The sequence below is a fragment of the Eriocheir sinensis genome, chromosome 3 (genome assembly GCF_024679095.1).
Source record: "Eriocheir sinensis breed Jianghai 21 chromosome 3, ASM2467909v1, whole genome shotgun sequence".
NCBI lineage: Eukaryota > Metazoa > Arthropoda > Malacostraca > Decapoda > Varunidae > Eriocheir > Eriocheir sinensis.
Window position 1 is genome coordinate 14,969,094 of NC_066511.1, and position 15,794 is coordinate 14,984,887.

The window sequence follows — 15,794 nt, forward strand, 5'->3', positions numbered from 1 at the left end:
GAGGAGGAGGAGGATAATAATAATAATAATAATAATAATAATAATAATAATAATAATAATAATAATAATAATAATAATAATAATAATAATAATAATAATAATAATAATAATAATAAGGGACAGACGTCCTTTATTGTTTAAAAACTGACCTAACCTTACGTATCCTATTGGGGAGAAGGGGGACTTCACCCCCTTCGAACCCAATACCTTTTTTTTTTTTTAACCAAACGAGGGGTCCGCGCCCCCTCGACCCCCAAATATCTTATTTTAACCAAACGGAGGAGGGCGCCCCTTCGACCCCTAATAACATTTTTTTCTAACCAAACGGGAGGGGGGGGGGAGCCCCCTCGACCCTCAAATAACTTTTCTAACCAAACAGGGGGCCGCTCCCCCTCGACCCCATATAACTTTTTTTTTTCCAACAAAGCGGAGGGCCGCGCCCTTTCTACCCCCCAGTAACTTTCCTCTAACCAAACGGGGGGCTGTGCCCCGTTCGACCCCCCCCCCCCCTAATATTTCCACCTGCGGGATGTTTGCGACGTTAAAGCAATACGGCAGTGTGTTCAACTGTGTTGTATCACCACACAAAAATCATAATGCACATAAGTGTCTTTCATCGTGATACGGGCGCACTCATAAAATAATACCGATAATAACAATAATAATAATAATAATAATAATAATAATAATAATAATAATGATAATGATAATAATAATAAAACCCTCGCACACTGACAGGGCAGGAGGAAACAGCTGATGGTGTGGTTGGCTTTGTTTACCTTTGGAGGGGGAGTGAGGGAGTGAGTGCGTGTGTGTGTGTCTCGCCTGCCCTTCGCTGCACAGGGGGAGGACCGCCGCCTTCAAGACTAATGTTAAGGCATATTATTAACCGCCAGTATGATCCAGTCAGCTGCAATGTCACCTACCCACTCGCAAAAGGTGAGAATAGCGGTGAAATGGTTGGTATGCGAAGGAGTGCGTGGTGAGGCAACGGATTTAGAACAGCAAATTGGCACACACGGAACTTCATTTTCCTTCGTGCTGGAGTGACTCTCAACTTTTCCTTTTGTTTAATTATGCTGGCCACACGAGGGAGGTTTTTTAAGCAGGGCTATCAATAAAGGGCTGTATGGCTGGCCTTTGTATTGCCATTAGTATTACCCACCAAACTTCACTTCATTCTCCCTCTTGCTGGAGTGACTCTTAAACTGTTCCTTTAATCTTATTATACTGGCCACACGAAGGAGTTTTTTAATGCAGGGCTGTCAATTAAGGGCTCTATGGCTTGCCTTGGTATTGTCGTTTGTATTGCCTTTGTATTAGCATTCTTTGTGTATGTTAGCATTCTTTATATTTGTATCTGTAGTAGCATTCTTTGTATTACCTTTCTCTTCCTTTGTTGGGGTGGTTTTAATTCATTTTTATCTTATTATTCTGGCCAGATGAACAAGTTTAATGCAGGGCTATCAAGGGCTGTATGGCTGGTCTTTGTATTACCATTCTTTTCCTATGTTGGGGTGCCTTTTAAAATATTCATCTATCTTATTATCCTGGCCAGACGAGGTAGTTTTACACAGGGCAGTCAAGAGCTGGATGGCTGGCCTTTGTATTACCTTTGTATTATCATTCTATTAACATTTTCTTCCTATGCTGGGGTAGCTTTCAAATTAGTTTAATCTTATTTTCCTGGCCAGACGAGGGAGTTTTACGCAGGGATATCAAGGGTTGCATAGCTGGCATTCATTTTATCATTCTACCGCTTGGGAATTGCAAGGGGTAACGTTGTGATGTCTATTTATTCTGTACAAGTTTTCCAGCAGACATCTAGACACATTGTTGTCGTTTGGATGTAGATACAGAGCTATAGCCTTTGCGAGTAAACTAAATACCTCCTGGAGTGTTTCATTATTGTCTCAGGTCTTTCCTTTATTATCGTTTCCTCTTTCTCTTTGGATCAATGAGTACTTCATCATCACCTAGGTCCTGGATATGTCTTTGGAAGTAGTTACCTACTTCATTTTTTACCTTGATTTTACAGGTGACCCACTGAGATGGGCTTTATATCAGCAACACTTGTACTGGAAAGTAGGAAAAAACAAACAAAAGGTTACTGTTTTAGCAGTGGTAGGCTAATATCAGTAGGTTCAAAGTTTTGTTAGGTTATTTTCAAACTTATGATAGGTGGCAACTTATAACTTAAATCAACAAAGAGCTCACTCTCAGTTACACTCTGTTAGAAAATGCCTCATTACGTAGGAAGCTTACATGAATTTACTGTATACCTAAATGTAGTTACTGCTTTGGTTGTACTTAGGTAAAGTTAAGGGTCTCTTCACACACATGGCAGCTAGCAATGTATGGTAAAAGTCAACAAAAAAGACCTCACTTTGTCAGATAGAAAGTCTCATTAACAAAGAAGCACATAAGATTTTACTAAATGAAGACTTACGGTATGGTAATTACTAGGTTTTGTGAGGCTTGGTTAAGTTTAGTAGATCAATGTAAATTCTCTCTCTCTCTCTCTCTCTCTCTCTCTCTCTCTCTCTCTCTCTCTCTCTCTCTCTCTCTCTCTCTCTCTCTCTCTCTCTCTCTCTCTCTCTCTCTCTCTCTCTCTCTCATTCAATTAAAAACAAAATCAACTGCCTCTTCCTCTACCTTAATATTTGCTAAGGCAGAAATGGAAATCTAATGGCCATTTATTGAATTTTTTTGTAAAATTAAGGACAGACTACCTAGTATGGACCATAGAGTCTGTGTGGTCAGATTATCTATGTAAATCAAGACACATTATTACTGTTATACCCTGCTGTTTGCTATTGTTAACTATCTAACCAAACCTAACCTTACCTGTTTCTTTTGCACCCAGGCAATGAGTCCTTCCTGCAGCGGATGTCTCTGCTGCAGTCAATGGAGGTGCACCGAGGCTGTGTCAACACTGTGGTCTGGGACGCCCCCGGGAACCTCCTCCTCTCGGGCTCCGATGACCAGCAGCTTGTCATATGGTGAGCTGTTTTGTGTGATGATAAAATAAATTGACATGAAGCAGAGTAGTAACTAGAATTTCTATTATCAAGGATAATGGTAAAACTTGAAAGTTTTAGATAGGACATTAAGGAAATTGGACATCTCAGAGTTTTTTTTAAATATAATGAAATGAGACTAGGACCTAAGAGCATAATTTTTGTATGACATCTTTGCTCCTACTACATTCATTCATTCATTCAACTTTGATGCCTGCTCCTAGGAGCTCCCACCAGGGGATGGCCACGGCAAAAGTTTCCATCTCTCTATCCAAACACTTCCTCCTTGCCTGCTTAAAGTTTCTCAAGGATCTTTTACCCCTCTCCCTGTCAGAGTATCTAATACTATAGTGTATCTAATTCATTATTATTCCTTTTAATTCATATAATCCTTATAGAAACTTCTCATTTTTAAAGCTTTGTGCAGTAATTCCTACAGAAAATTTCATCTGCATAAGGTAGTAGTATTACCTTTTAACTTGTGAAATAGCAGGATGTATTCTTTATGATAGAGGACAAAATCACTGCCAAACTTTAACTGCTACCTTTCCCTTTTGCAGTGATCCGTGGGAGCGAATGACGAAGACGCGCATCCACACTGCTCACCGTGCCAACATATTCAGCGCCAAGTTTATGCCACACACGGCGAACAAGAAGATTGTGTCCTGCTCAGGGGATGGAATTGTGATCTATACGGGTAAGCCTTCTTTAAATGAGGACTTTTATCATGCATATTGAAGAGGATTACAGAAAATTTATTATGACCTCACCTGCCAGTATACATTCCTTCTGGTGCCTTTCACTTTGTTTCTCTCATGCTCATAGCCCTCTTCACCTTCTTAACACCACACATCTTCTCTTCAGATGTGGAGAGGCAGGAGGAGACACACGACTGCAAGTTCACCTGCCACTACAGTACCTGCTATGATGTCATCACCCTTCCTGATGACCCCCACACCTTCCTGACCTGCGGGGAAGATGACTGTGTGCGCTGGTTTGACCTCAGGATCAAGACAAAATGCTCCATTCGCGAGTGTCAGGAGGTAAACTGCCTTGACTCAGCATGAGGGATTCAACTACATTTTGTTTTCATGACTTTATAATCCTCATTCATTATACATATACATCCCTCATTTCCTCTATTACATAACTTCTACCAGGATAACACCATCAAAACACTCCTTTTATTACGTTTATCTTTGGTCTCTTCCTCCTTAACCTTTTCTCTCAATTATGAATGTGCTATAAAAAGAATTGCAACATGAATCTACTCCTTACTTGCTTTTCCCAGGATATTTTGCTAAACATGGGTCGACCTGTGACTGCCGTGGCTGTTAACCCCATCACCCCGTACCACCTGGCTGTAGCAACCCAAGACTCCACTATCAGGATATATGACCGACGCATCCTGGGCACACGGGCATCAGGTATACAGAAAGCATCAAACTGTTATACTGTTCACATAATAACTACTGCCTTAAAGCACCCTAAGTATAGATAATACATTTACCAAGATAATGTGCTTCAGGAAGAGGATCTGAGATTTGTGTAAAAAATCTGTAGAAAAACTGAAGGGCTAAAACAGGTGAAATTAGGTTGTCAGAATTGATTCAGTGTTAAACTAAAGTGTTATTTTAATGCCATTTATTAGTAAGGTATCAGGGAAAAACAAATACTAACACAAAAAGCAGTTTTTGACATAAAATGAAAGCTTTTGTTCACTCCTCTTGACACCTCAGCTTGTTTCCATGTAATTACTAAACAGCACCTCATACACAACCACACTTTCACCAGCCCATGATATGTTGCAACACTGTTTACCTCATCATTCCAATAGTATATGATGATGATGTCCCCGTACAGATTCATTCCTGGAGCAGGCTGACAGAGCTCTGTTGATGCAGCTGAAGCCAGACAGCTTGGAAGGCAAGAGCTATCGTGTCACCAGCCTGCGTTACAGCCAAGACGGGCAGGAGGTGCTCGCCAGCTACTCCTCTGATTTCCTCTACCTTTTTGACACTCAAGTGGGTGGCCATCATTCAATTAATCTCTTACACCACTGCAAGATTGAAGAAAATGGGTCATGTTATTGTTTTAAAACCATCTTTTGATATTTATTCTGCAGCTACTCGCCTTATCTTGCACAAGTGATAAATCATAAAAAAGAATCGCTCAAAAACTCATAAGAATAAAAATTAATTGTGGACAAAAATTAATTACTGTATATAAGGTATTCCTTAATTGCAAACTATGCATTATGCCAGTAAGTTTTGTTTTCTGCATGGATGCTGTTTTATAGGGTTCATTTCCCTTTTCTCACTCATTTGGATGCCTTCCTTTGAACACTAAGTAGGCAGCCACAGTATGAGTTTCTATTTCCACATATCCACATATACACTTTCTCCTGAAGTGTGCCAGTCCCCCACTACCCAAACTTTTTTTTCACACTCCAGTTCTTGCACTTTTTAATCATCTTGGGCAATTTTCTCAGGTTGTTTCCTTTTTGATTAGGATAAGATTGGCATGTTTACCATTTCAGAACTACAAGGAAACATCCATGAAGGTTCAAGTGGATAATAATACTGAGGCCAATGCCGGCCCCACCCTAAAGCGCCTTCGTCTGCGAGGAGACTGGTCAGACACAGGCCCACAAGCCCTGCCTGAGCGGGAGATGAGGAACCAGGCTGGAGGTAGAGAAGGGATCATCACTTTTTGGCTCATTTGTGAATGGCTTTGTGTAACAAGAGGTTTATATAAGTCAACAAACATTATTGATGTTACTACTTCTAGCCAAGAATTTGTAGAATCACACTTGCAACAATAAGTTTCCAGATGCAATTCCTGGGTTCTGTCAACTTCTGTGTCTAAGAAGGAAACTCTTTTAAACTCCCTTCTGATGAAGATCATAGTTTTTAAATCATAGGCCTTGAAATGGGTGTTGGTTGGATGACTTTTTTTCCATTTGAAAGCTGAAGTGCTGTGTGTCATTCATGATCTTCAAATAGCTATGTTTGTTGACTGAAACATCAGTTATTAGGAAGTAATGTTTTTTAGTTGACTAATGGATACTTTCCTAAATATAATTCTGTATTATCGGTCCGACACCTCTTCCTTGGAGCATATTAAACAAGGAATGATCACAGTAACAAAGACTTCTTTTGTTATATCTATGCTCACCCTTTCGACATAACTCCTTTCCTCTCTTTCAAATACTTTCAATGTCCCCAATTTACAAGGGACCTTCTCAGATGTTTGCTTTCCCTTCAGATGTGGGACAAGCACGACCAACTTTGCATGCCACTTTGATGCAGAGGATGACTGATGTGTTGTCTCGTATGCTGAATGATCCCAACTCAAGAGCATCTGCCCAGCGAACAACCTCAGAATCTGAATCCTCCCAGGGCCAGTTAATCCCAGACGCAGCAACTGATGAAGAGGGCAACACCCCTGAGGGCGTTGGTGGGGAGGACAGTGGTGGTGGTGGTGGTCCATCCCAGTCCTCTGCTGTGCTTGGTGTTTGTCTTGCTGGTTCATCCTCCGAACCTACAGAAACACCTGGTACAGTAGCAGATGAATGTACTGGGACAGACCAGCTGCTTACAACCAGTCAGGGTGCAACTACACATCATAGTGAAGAGCTGGGATCTGAAATGAACTGTGATGAGTCAGAGGTTAACACTTCTGCGATGCAACAGCCTGTTCAAACATCAACACTGCATCTGCCTGACTCCTCTGAGCCTCTCCAAGAGTCTGGAATTACCGGAAATGTTAATTCTACAACGGATGACATGGAAGATGTTAGTCCAGTAGTTGAAGGAAGGAACGACGAAAAAGAAGAAACTCCGCCAAGAAATTCCTCTGACATTGAGGGTTTGCAGGACAGAATTACGTCACTCACACAAGGTTTTGTTGAAAGGTAAGGTTCATTTTCTGCACTGGAGTTAGATGTAAAAGTTGAATATTATTTGAGCTATATTTCATGATCATTAATTTCCAAAAATTAGCAAGACAAGATTTACCCTTTGTGAAACCATGTAGGGAGCTATCAATCAGATTATTTTATTTAAGTGTTCAGCAATATTTCAGTACAAGTAATTTTCCTACAATCAATGACATAAGAGTTTGGGCAGTAATGTAATGTTACTGATTTATCCCTCTGCTTTCATAACAGTACAACATTAGCCTTTTTCCATATTGCCAGTACTACTACTAGTGTCAGGACTTCCTAAAAATGGTGATTAGAGGGGCGGAAATTATATCGAGCTTCCTTTTGATCATGCTGGAAAATATTTGGACCAGATGGCCAGACTTTCTGAAGCTTATCTGTCTCTTTACTGTCTTTCTAGTTATGCTAACATTGCATAACGTCTTCTTCCCTTCCCTTGAACACATAATCATCATCAGGTAATAACAAAGTATCCTCTTGACCATATACTGACAGAAAGTAGTCATTTAATGGTATGTTAGTTGTCTTTGTTATGGAGTTGGTTCCCATCCTCTGACCTAAATGGGCCTACCCTACCTCTGACTTTTGTCTTGTACTGAAAGAGAGCTAAAAGGTTCACTTTCACCAATGTTGGGATTTTAATCTTTTAAAATTATTTCGCAATTCTTCTGTCATGTAACTCATTATATCACTCTCCTGCTCATGTTGCTTCATGTTATACTAACAAACACTTTCTCCAATATTTATCAAGGCACCAGGTACAACCCTCAGTCAACCTCTCTTACTCTGGCCAAGGCGTCTCCAGCAGCACCATCAGTCTGGGTGTGGGGGATGAGGTCTCCCGGGGCTGTGACCCCCACGAAACTGAAGAGGAGACAAGTGACTCCCACACAGAACCTTCCTCAAAGCTTCAGCCCCACCCAGATCAACCCCAACAGCCTTTAGAAAACGTCACTGGTTCCTCGTCTTCGCCCTCACCGTCCACTTCCACTAAACCACCACCGGTGACTAAGCCACAGACTATCACCACCTCCACCTCTAGTCCAGCCATCTGTAATATGGAGGCAGAGCCATCTACTGCGGGTTGGGCTGCCTCATCAAGGGGAAGTTCAGGGCCTGTGTCGGGTATGGCTGGGTCCTCTAGTCATGGGACGAGAGCCAGTGAATTAAATGTAGGACCTGCACTGGGTAAGCTTTCCTTGTTTTCCTTGTAAAATGTCCGTTCATGTTTAGATATGACTCATTGTTGTTAGATTCAAGTGACCAAGTTCAGTGAGGTTTCATTGCATAGGTAGACAAGTTTATCAGCCATATCTTTTTTCATACGCATGTTTAAGTTGAAGATTGAATTAACCAATGAAATTAATGAGTCAAGCCAAGAGTAAGAGCAGTGGAAATGATGCTTAGGAAGGTCTGGACTTCATAAGATGCAGGAAGAGGATTGAGGTTGCTGAATTGGTGAGGCATGTAGATACTCTGAGGCAGATTAGAATGTCCTGTGGTGCTGTGGCCACACTGACAAAATGGAAAGGATGAAGAGATGTTGAAGAAATCTGTTTTAATGATGGAGGTTTGGAAAGCAAATCAGTATAATTATATTCTCTTTGAAGCAAATAAATAGATATCTCAAAAGACTATCATCATGTTTAACATCAGGTTTTCCAATACCTTATGAGGTTAGATGGTCGATGATACTCTTCCAATTGTTTGCCCATTGCCTCAGCCTCTCCAATGTCCACTGTGGTCAATTCCTCTTCATTCATTGAAAGAGTGTGGCTGAAAGAATGTGTGAGGCCTTTAATGTTCTTTTTTCACCCACTTCAAGCAAGAAGGAACAATACCCAATAGAGCATGAAAAGAGTTACTCTCTTTTCAGAGTTTGGAGATGATGATAGTGATGATGAGTCCACAAGTGCAAGGTTAGATTTTATATAAGATAACTGTTTTTTTCTATGCTCAGTGAAGTTTTATTGGTTCAGGTAAAACAGATGATCTTACCTGCTATTAATACAATAATATTTGTCAGCAAGTTGATTTCAAACAATGTAAACATAAAAGTAACTCTTAAACCTATACAAATTAGCCCATTAATTGAGAATGTTTTGTTTTTGTTTTATTTTCACCTTTCCTTCAGTTATGGTGTGGCTAATCTTAAAAAAGCATCACTGTAGGAAGTGTCTGTAAAACAAGCTCATTCACAAGAATGAATGGGAAAGTATTGGTCAGACGAGGACAGATCACCCGGTAAGGGCACCATTGGGTATTGACCAATTTGTCCTCTCTGATTCCAGTGCTCGTATGGCCAATGCCTTGGAGAAAGCTGTACAGAAGGCCAGGGAAAAGTGCGCAGGAGGAGGAAGGGAAGAATCAGAAGTCACAGCACCTCAGGCAGCTGTTCGACAGTGCTACAAGGGTCACCGAAATACCAGGTAGGTCAATGAACACTAGCACTGCATGACAGAAACCACCTAGTCTTTTTAGAACATTAGCACTGCATGACAAAACATTAGTAGCCATTGGTAGCCTATTTGAGAAAATATTTTTTCTTGTCCAAATGTTTGTAGCTATCCTGTTTTAGTATGTCATGCAGAACAATGACATGAAAGAAATAGCCATCCATGTCCTGAGCCATTTTAAAAACAATATTTAAATTCTTTCAATCAGAATATGCTTTTACTTACATGTCCCATGGGAAGAAGTGTGGAGTGGTGGAAGAAGTGAAGCAACAGACTTTAAAGTGGTTTGGCCACATGGAGCGAATGGAGGAGAGTAGGATGACCAGAAAGGTGTATGTGAGTGAGATAGAGGGAGGGAATGCTAGAGGACGACCTCCAGTGAAATGGAGGGATAGGATGCAAGAGAACGTTAGGGAGAGGGGGAAAGATCTTTGAGAAACTTTGAGCAGGCAAGGAGGGAGTGTCTGGATAAAGAAAGTTGGAAGCTCTGCCGTGGCCATCCCCTGGTAGGAGCTCCTAGGAGCAGGCGTCGATGAAATGATGATGTCCCATTTTTCACTCAGAGATGTACATTTAGGTACATGTAATAAGTTATAATTTACTCCATTTAAGAATTAGGAGTTTGGTTAAGTGCTTTATCAAATATAAACTATTTACACCTTGCAGAACCATGATCAAGGAAGCATGCTTCTGGGGAGACACACACGTCATGTCTGGCTCTGACTGTGGCAGAGTTTTTGCCTGGGAGCGCAAGACAGGGCGACTTGTGATGCTGTGGGAGGCAGACAGGCACGTGGTGAACTGCCTCCAGCCGCACCCAACACTCCCGATCCTGGCCACTTCAGGCATAGACTATGATGTCAAGCTCTGGGCCCCGCTGTGTGAAGAATCTCGTTTTGATGAAGCCAAGGCAAAGGAGGTGGGTCAAAAAGATTACCGTTTCATTAATGCCAGGTGTGGAATGGAGACTATATTTCCTATTCGGAGTTGTAGAAGAGTAGAATACCTGTCCAATTACAATGAGCTAGTAAAATCTTGTGCCGCATTGTTTTATAGGGTTAATTGTGCTTTGATCAAGTTCAAAGTAAAAGAAGTAAAAAAAAAAAAAAGTCCCAGATAAGATAACAAGATGTCTTTTCTTGCCCCCCTCCAGATAACACAACGTAATGATGCACTTCTGGAGGAGACGCGTGACACCATAACAGTACCTGCAACCTTTATGATCCGCATGCTGGCCTCACTCAACCAGCTCAGGCGAGGATGTGAGTTTAATTTGTCTTGCCATTTTACATTCTTATGTCTGCAATGGGTTTCAGAGGTTGTGCTCCCTCATTTTTCAGGAATAACTAACAAAAAAATGGATTAGGTTCATGTTTAGTCAGAGTGTTTCAAACCTCACTCTAATTTTTGTCACCGTCATTTATTAACAAAAGTGAATAATTAAGGCACTTCCCTTCTGTACACAATGTAAAATTACTCGTCGAAGAGCTGTCCTCCAGCACAAACATATCATGGTGGCACTGTGACGTCACTCCGTAGTAGAGTTGCAAAGGATGGGAAAGTTTCTGGAGAAATAATTTGTTGTATAGAAAGTCTCATAAGTAAGGAAGTATATATGAATTTTCTGAGTCAAGATCTATAGTGACTGTTTAGAGTTTTATTAGGTTAGGGTATCTTCAAACACATGATAGCCAGCACCTTATGGAAGAAATCGACAAAGAATGACCTCACTCTGTTGTAAAAAAAAAGTCTCATTAGTAAGGCAGCTTATATGAATTTTCTGAGTCAAGACCTATACCTAGGTCTTATGTTTTACATTGTTTTAATTCTGATGCTTTTTCAGCAACCTTCGCCGAGCGTTGGAGGAGCCGCCGCCAGGCTCGCAGACAGGGGGAGGAGGAGGATCAGGGAGGCAATGATGAGTAAAGGATGACATAATACCACTTCACTAGCTTACCTTATGTACATTGCTTGTTTTTTGTTTTCTTTCATAGTTTATCTGTATTTTAAGAGATTTCCTTTTGATGAGTTGTTGCTGCTTGCTAGCTTGCTTATGAGTGAGTGAGTGAGTGTGTGTGTGTGTGTGTGTGTGTGTGTGTGTGTGTGTGTGTGTGTGTGCACGGAAGCGTTTGCAAACGTGTATATCTGAGTGCACCAGCCTCAATAGCATGACAAAACCTGTATTCTGTTGAACAAAAGTTATCAAATTTATGTAAAAAAAATTGAAAAACTCAGGAAAAAAACATCAAGACCAAAATTGAAATTTGTATGAAGGTTTCAGGATAGATTTATAACCACTTGGAAAAAGAAATTTATAAGCACAAAGATTACAATATTTTTTCTATACATTCTTTGGCATTTCGTGTACGGTAATAAAAATGTTTTAAGTAATACCAATTGCATTTGAAGGTTTATTAGATTCTGTAAAATATAATGATTACTCATTGAGAAGGAAATACTATCTGATCACAAGGTAATGTTTTGTTCATCGAATAAAGCAAACTCTTTCAATATTCGCCATGGAAATAGTGTGAATTCTTGATCCTAACTGCCCTGAGAATACATTTTTAAAAACTATTATTCTGCAATTATAAATTCCTTGGAGTGATCTACTATACTAGGATAGATTTTCTTTGTATTTGTCTGCCTTGTACTTTCTCATTCCCTAATTTGTGATGTAAATCTTAGTTTACTACCCAAGAGCTGTTTGTAGGCGACTGGGGACCTGGATAAATTAGTAATATGTAGACACCCAGAGGAGTTGAACTGTAAACATGTAATTCAGACTGAGAATGAATGATAAACAGCACTAGTGCAAGGCAGATGGAGGAAAGTTCAAATAGATATGAAGAATGTTGACAATATAGTATGTAATTTAATATTCCAAAAGAGGAATGATACAAGTTTAAGAGACTGAGGTACATTGACTAACAAGAGCCTCCATAATTGAGGTATCTATGATCAGAGGGTAAAAAGAGCTTCCTCACAGAAAATGGAGTTGTGTACCATTTTTTCCCTATACTTTTGTCCTGTGGTGGATTTACATGAGCCGTTCTGGTCCTGCAAGTATGGTAGAAATAGTTGGAGAGTAATCTGTTAGTTTTTGAGTAACAAAAGTTTCTCATTTAAAAAAAGGTCACATGTCCTTCTGGTCTTAAACACCTTAATTGTGGACAAGTGTTACATCAGGCATCAAGGCAGAAAGACAATGATGTATGATTTTTGGCTGAACTGCCCAGCCATCTAATAGTGTATGCTAGCCTCTTGCAAATAGATATCCTGCTCATGGTATCTAGGTGTTGCAAGCCTTCATTTATGCAGTGACTTCCTTCTTAATTTGTACTGGACATTGTTCTTTTAATTGGCTATCCAGGCTTCTCTAATGACTGGTGTACTTAAAAGAATTTGTCTGAAAGTCAGCCAAGGAAGACCACAAACTAGTCAGGGCCAGGAGAAAACACTCCTCTTGGCAAGGTCACAAAGGACAAAGGTAAAGCCTTTCAGTGCCGCGCAGCACCAGGAAGGTACTATTTACTTTGCTCATGGCGAGTCCAGGCAAACAGATTTTGTTTGAAGTTCCATCGTATGCAATGCTTAGTATTGAGCATTTGTGTTTAGATGCATTTCTCGTCCTGCCATTTCCAGGCTGTTCTTCAAAAAGAGAGAAGTTTAGAAAATCTTTGGACAAAGCTTTTGTGGGCTTGGACTTTGGACAAAGCTTGAGTTCCACAAGTAGTTCCACAGGACAGACATTCAAATTTTCCCTAATGGGGTGTTTTCTTGAAATTGAGTTCATTGTATTATTGTGCCACCAAACAAATAGGTATAGGTTTAGTGATGCAAAAAATAGCTCTGGTCATGTATGTAATACTTCCTGCCTTATAAGAGGTACTCCTTAATAAACTAAGTTATATTTGTGGTGTAATGATTGTGTTAAGACAATTTTGCTAAACTGACTACATTTCACAAACTTTATTAAAATCATTGTAAGCAGTAATCTTTGTTTTTGTAAATGCTTTCTCAGGAAAGGTTGTGAAATAAATTCATATATCAGATCCACTTAAAATTTTAGAAAAATGTGTTCAGATCCTTTTTCCTGGGCCCTCGCAGCTTATGATTTTAATAAGAGCTGACTGACAAATGGGAACAAATACAGCTGTGCAGCTATGCAAGCACACAAATACAGGGTCATTATTTTAATAAGATTCTTGCTTTATTCCAATATACTTCAAGGACTTCTTAAAAGATCAAATGTCTATGTAGAAAGTTGTTAAATGAGAACTGAGGACTTCAAGTTGGGGAGAACTAGACTTTTTAGTATTTGTGCCACCCATAGCACTGATAGGCTCTTTTGAGGGGGCTGATGGTTGGCCCCAGCCTGTTTGGGGCATAGGCAAATTTTACCTGAAATGGCTATCCTGAAATACAACTTGCTTAGCCCATGCTGCTCCCCAGTGCTCCCTTTTGAGCAAAGTTGCTAAGGTTAGGGTTGATTGATGATCTAGACAGTGGTTCACCATGTCTAAGTATTGACCATTATTTTGGCCACTGCCTCCCCAAGTTGAATGAGTTTTGTCATGCAGTGGCTAGCAGCGGCTCAGTATGTTGTGTAAAATCACAGATAAATGACTTATCTGAAGGAGAGATGTGGTCAAATCAAGGTTCTGAAGAGAATGGTTGTTGTGGACTAACAAATAACAGTTTTTCTCCTCTGAAGTGTTTTATTAGTGGTAGTGGTAGACATGAGGTGTGGAGTTGCACTATTGGGAAGCAATGATTTTGAATAAAAATCTATGCACTCTCATTTTGAACACAATTAGTAGTAAGACAGATTATTTTATCCAGAATTAATATGTAATGGGTAGTGGGCAGAATACAAAGTAATGATTTTCAAACTTTCATCTGTATCAATTTGATTCACAGAAGAAAGTAGTGTTCTCAGTGTCCTTTCTTGGCCACCTTACTAAGAGTGCTAGTCTTGCTTCAGTTACAATACTTCTCCCCAAACATGAGTTATTACGAGTCCATTCTCAACAAAAGCTGTCGTACACTTAAACCATAGTACTTTACCCTATTTATTATTTCCTAAGAATAAACTTCAGATAGCAATCTTTCACTACTGCATTTTATGCATTTTGCATATAAGAGCAATTTTCTTGCTTTTATTCTGAAGATTACTGCTCCTTATTTTCAGTAAATTTATGAGAAGCCAAACCCTCAAGAAAGAACAAGTCAGGTACTCTTGCAAACACTGTGTAGTGTTTGTTACACCTTTTATTTGCCTTTCTAATAACAATGTATATCTGTGTATAATATATACATGCATACACACAAGATGTGGACCTGCATAACTCGTTGCATCCAGTACATTTGTAAGGGTCATTCTTTGACATAACTTTGTGAGTTTAAGCTGAGTGTATACATACAGTTTGTTGATTGTGTAAAACAATAGTATTTGTAAAAAAGATTTTATGATGCCTTCCCTGTACATGGCCAGTCTTTTGTTCCTTTATTCACTTCAGAAATATTCATAACACTTTGAGGTGGTCAAATACCTTTCATGTTCGCAAGAGATACCTATCAATAATTCATTTGTTAACTATCTTCTTGCTTCCATTGAAAACCCTAAGTTTGTTCTTTTTATGTGGCAACTAAGAAATTTCCTAGAACAAGGAACATCCAGTTTAAGATTAATTATTTCTTACACTGATTAATCAAAGCTATTTGTAAAATGTTGGTTCAATTTCATACATAACACCTATAATGATTTATTTTCATATGTGGTGGCAGCTTGCCTCCAGAGAAAAAAGAATATTGTTGAATATAAGTTACTTAGATAAAATACAATAAATTTTATACCAGTTCTTGTATATACATCTTCAAAACCCTGCTATTTTTATCTAGCTTATTATGGAGTTAAGACAGAGGAGAGAATGTCCTACAGAGGTAATGTTACTGAAGATTAAGAATATTTTAAATGGCTATGAAAATGTACTCTGGTAGTGAGTAGTTACAGGTCTCCTCCATTTAATGACATTTTTTATTTTGCTCTGAAGATAGTTCTTTAATTCGCTTTGCTCTTTGCTATTCATCTGGCTGCTACTATCACTTGACAGTCTCATTATAGGTTCCCCCTCCCAATCTCCCATGGTGAGTGATGGCTTTGGCTCAATGTCCCTTAGCCTTGCAGGGGACTAACACACAAAAAGGTGGTTACAATTTTGATTTCTATTTGTCTATGCAATTTCTATTTTTTATGCAAGTGTACACTCCACAAAAAAGTTCTTGAACGCTTTCAGCACCGAGATACACGGACAAAAAATTTTGAGTAACCTCTCCCGGAGTAGAATGGGTGGTAGCTCTGTGTGGAGG

The 15,794-nt window shown here is 39.6% G+C and overlaps 1 protein-coding gene across 1 annotated transcript; it reads left to right on the top strand.

Annotated features, from left to right (window-relative positions):
- Window positions 1–779: 779 nt before the first annotated feature.
- LOC127005598 (DDB1- and CUL4-associated factor 6-like) lies at window positions 780–15,285 on the top strand. The gene is made up of 14 exons (XM_050874553.1): window positions 780–939; window positions 2,867–3,002; window positions 3,581–3,717; window positions 3,885–4,063; window positions 4,312–4,447; window positions 4,884–5,044; window positions 5,560–5,710; window positions 6,288–6,936; window positions 7,718–8,154; window positions 8,843–8,885; window positions 9,258–9,395; window positions 10,089–10,341; window positions 10,576–10,684; window positions 11,266–15,285. Exons 1-14 carry the CDS (start codon window positions 870–872, stop codon window positions 11,346–11,348), a joined length of 2,682 nt encoding a protein of 893 aa, XP_050730510.1. The 5' UTR covers window positions 780–869; the 3' UTR covers window positions 11,349–15,285.
- The last annotated feature ends 509 nt before the right edge of the window (window positions 15,286–15,794 follow it).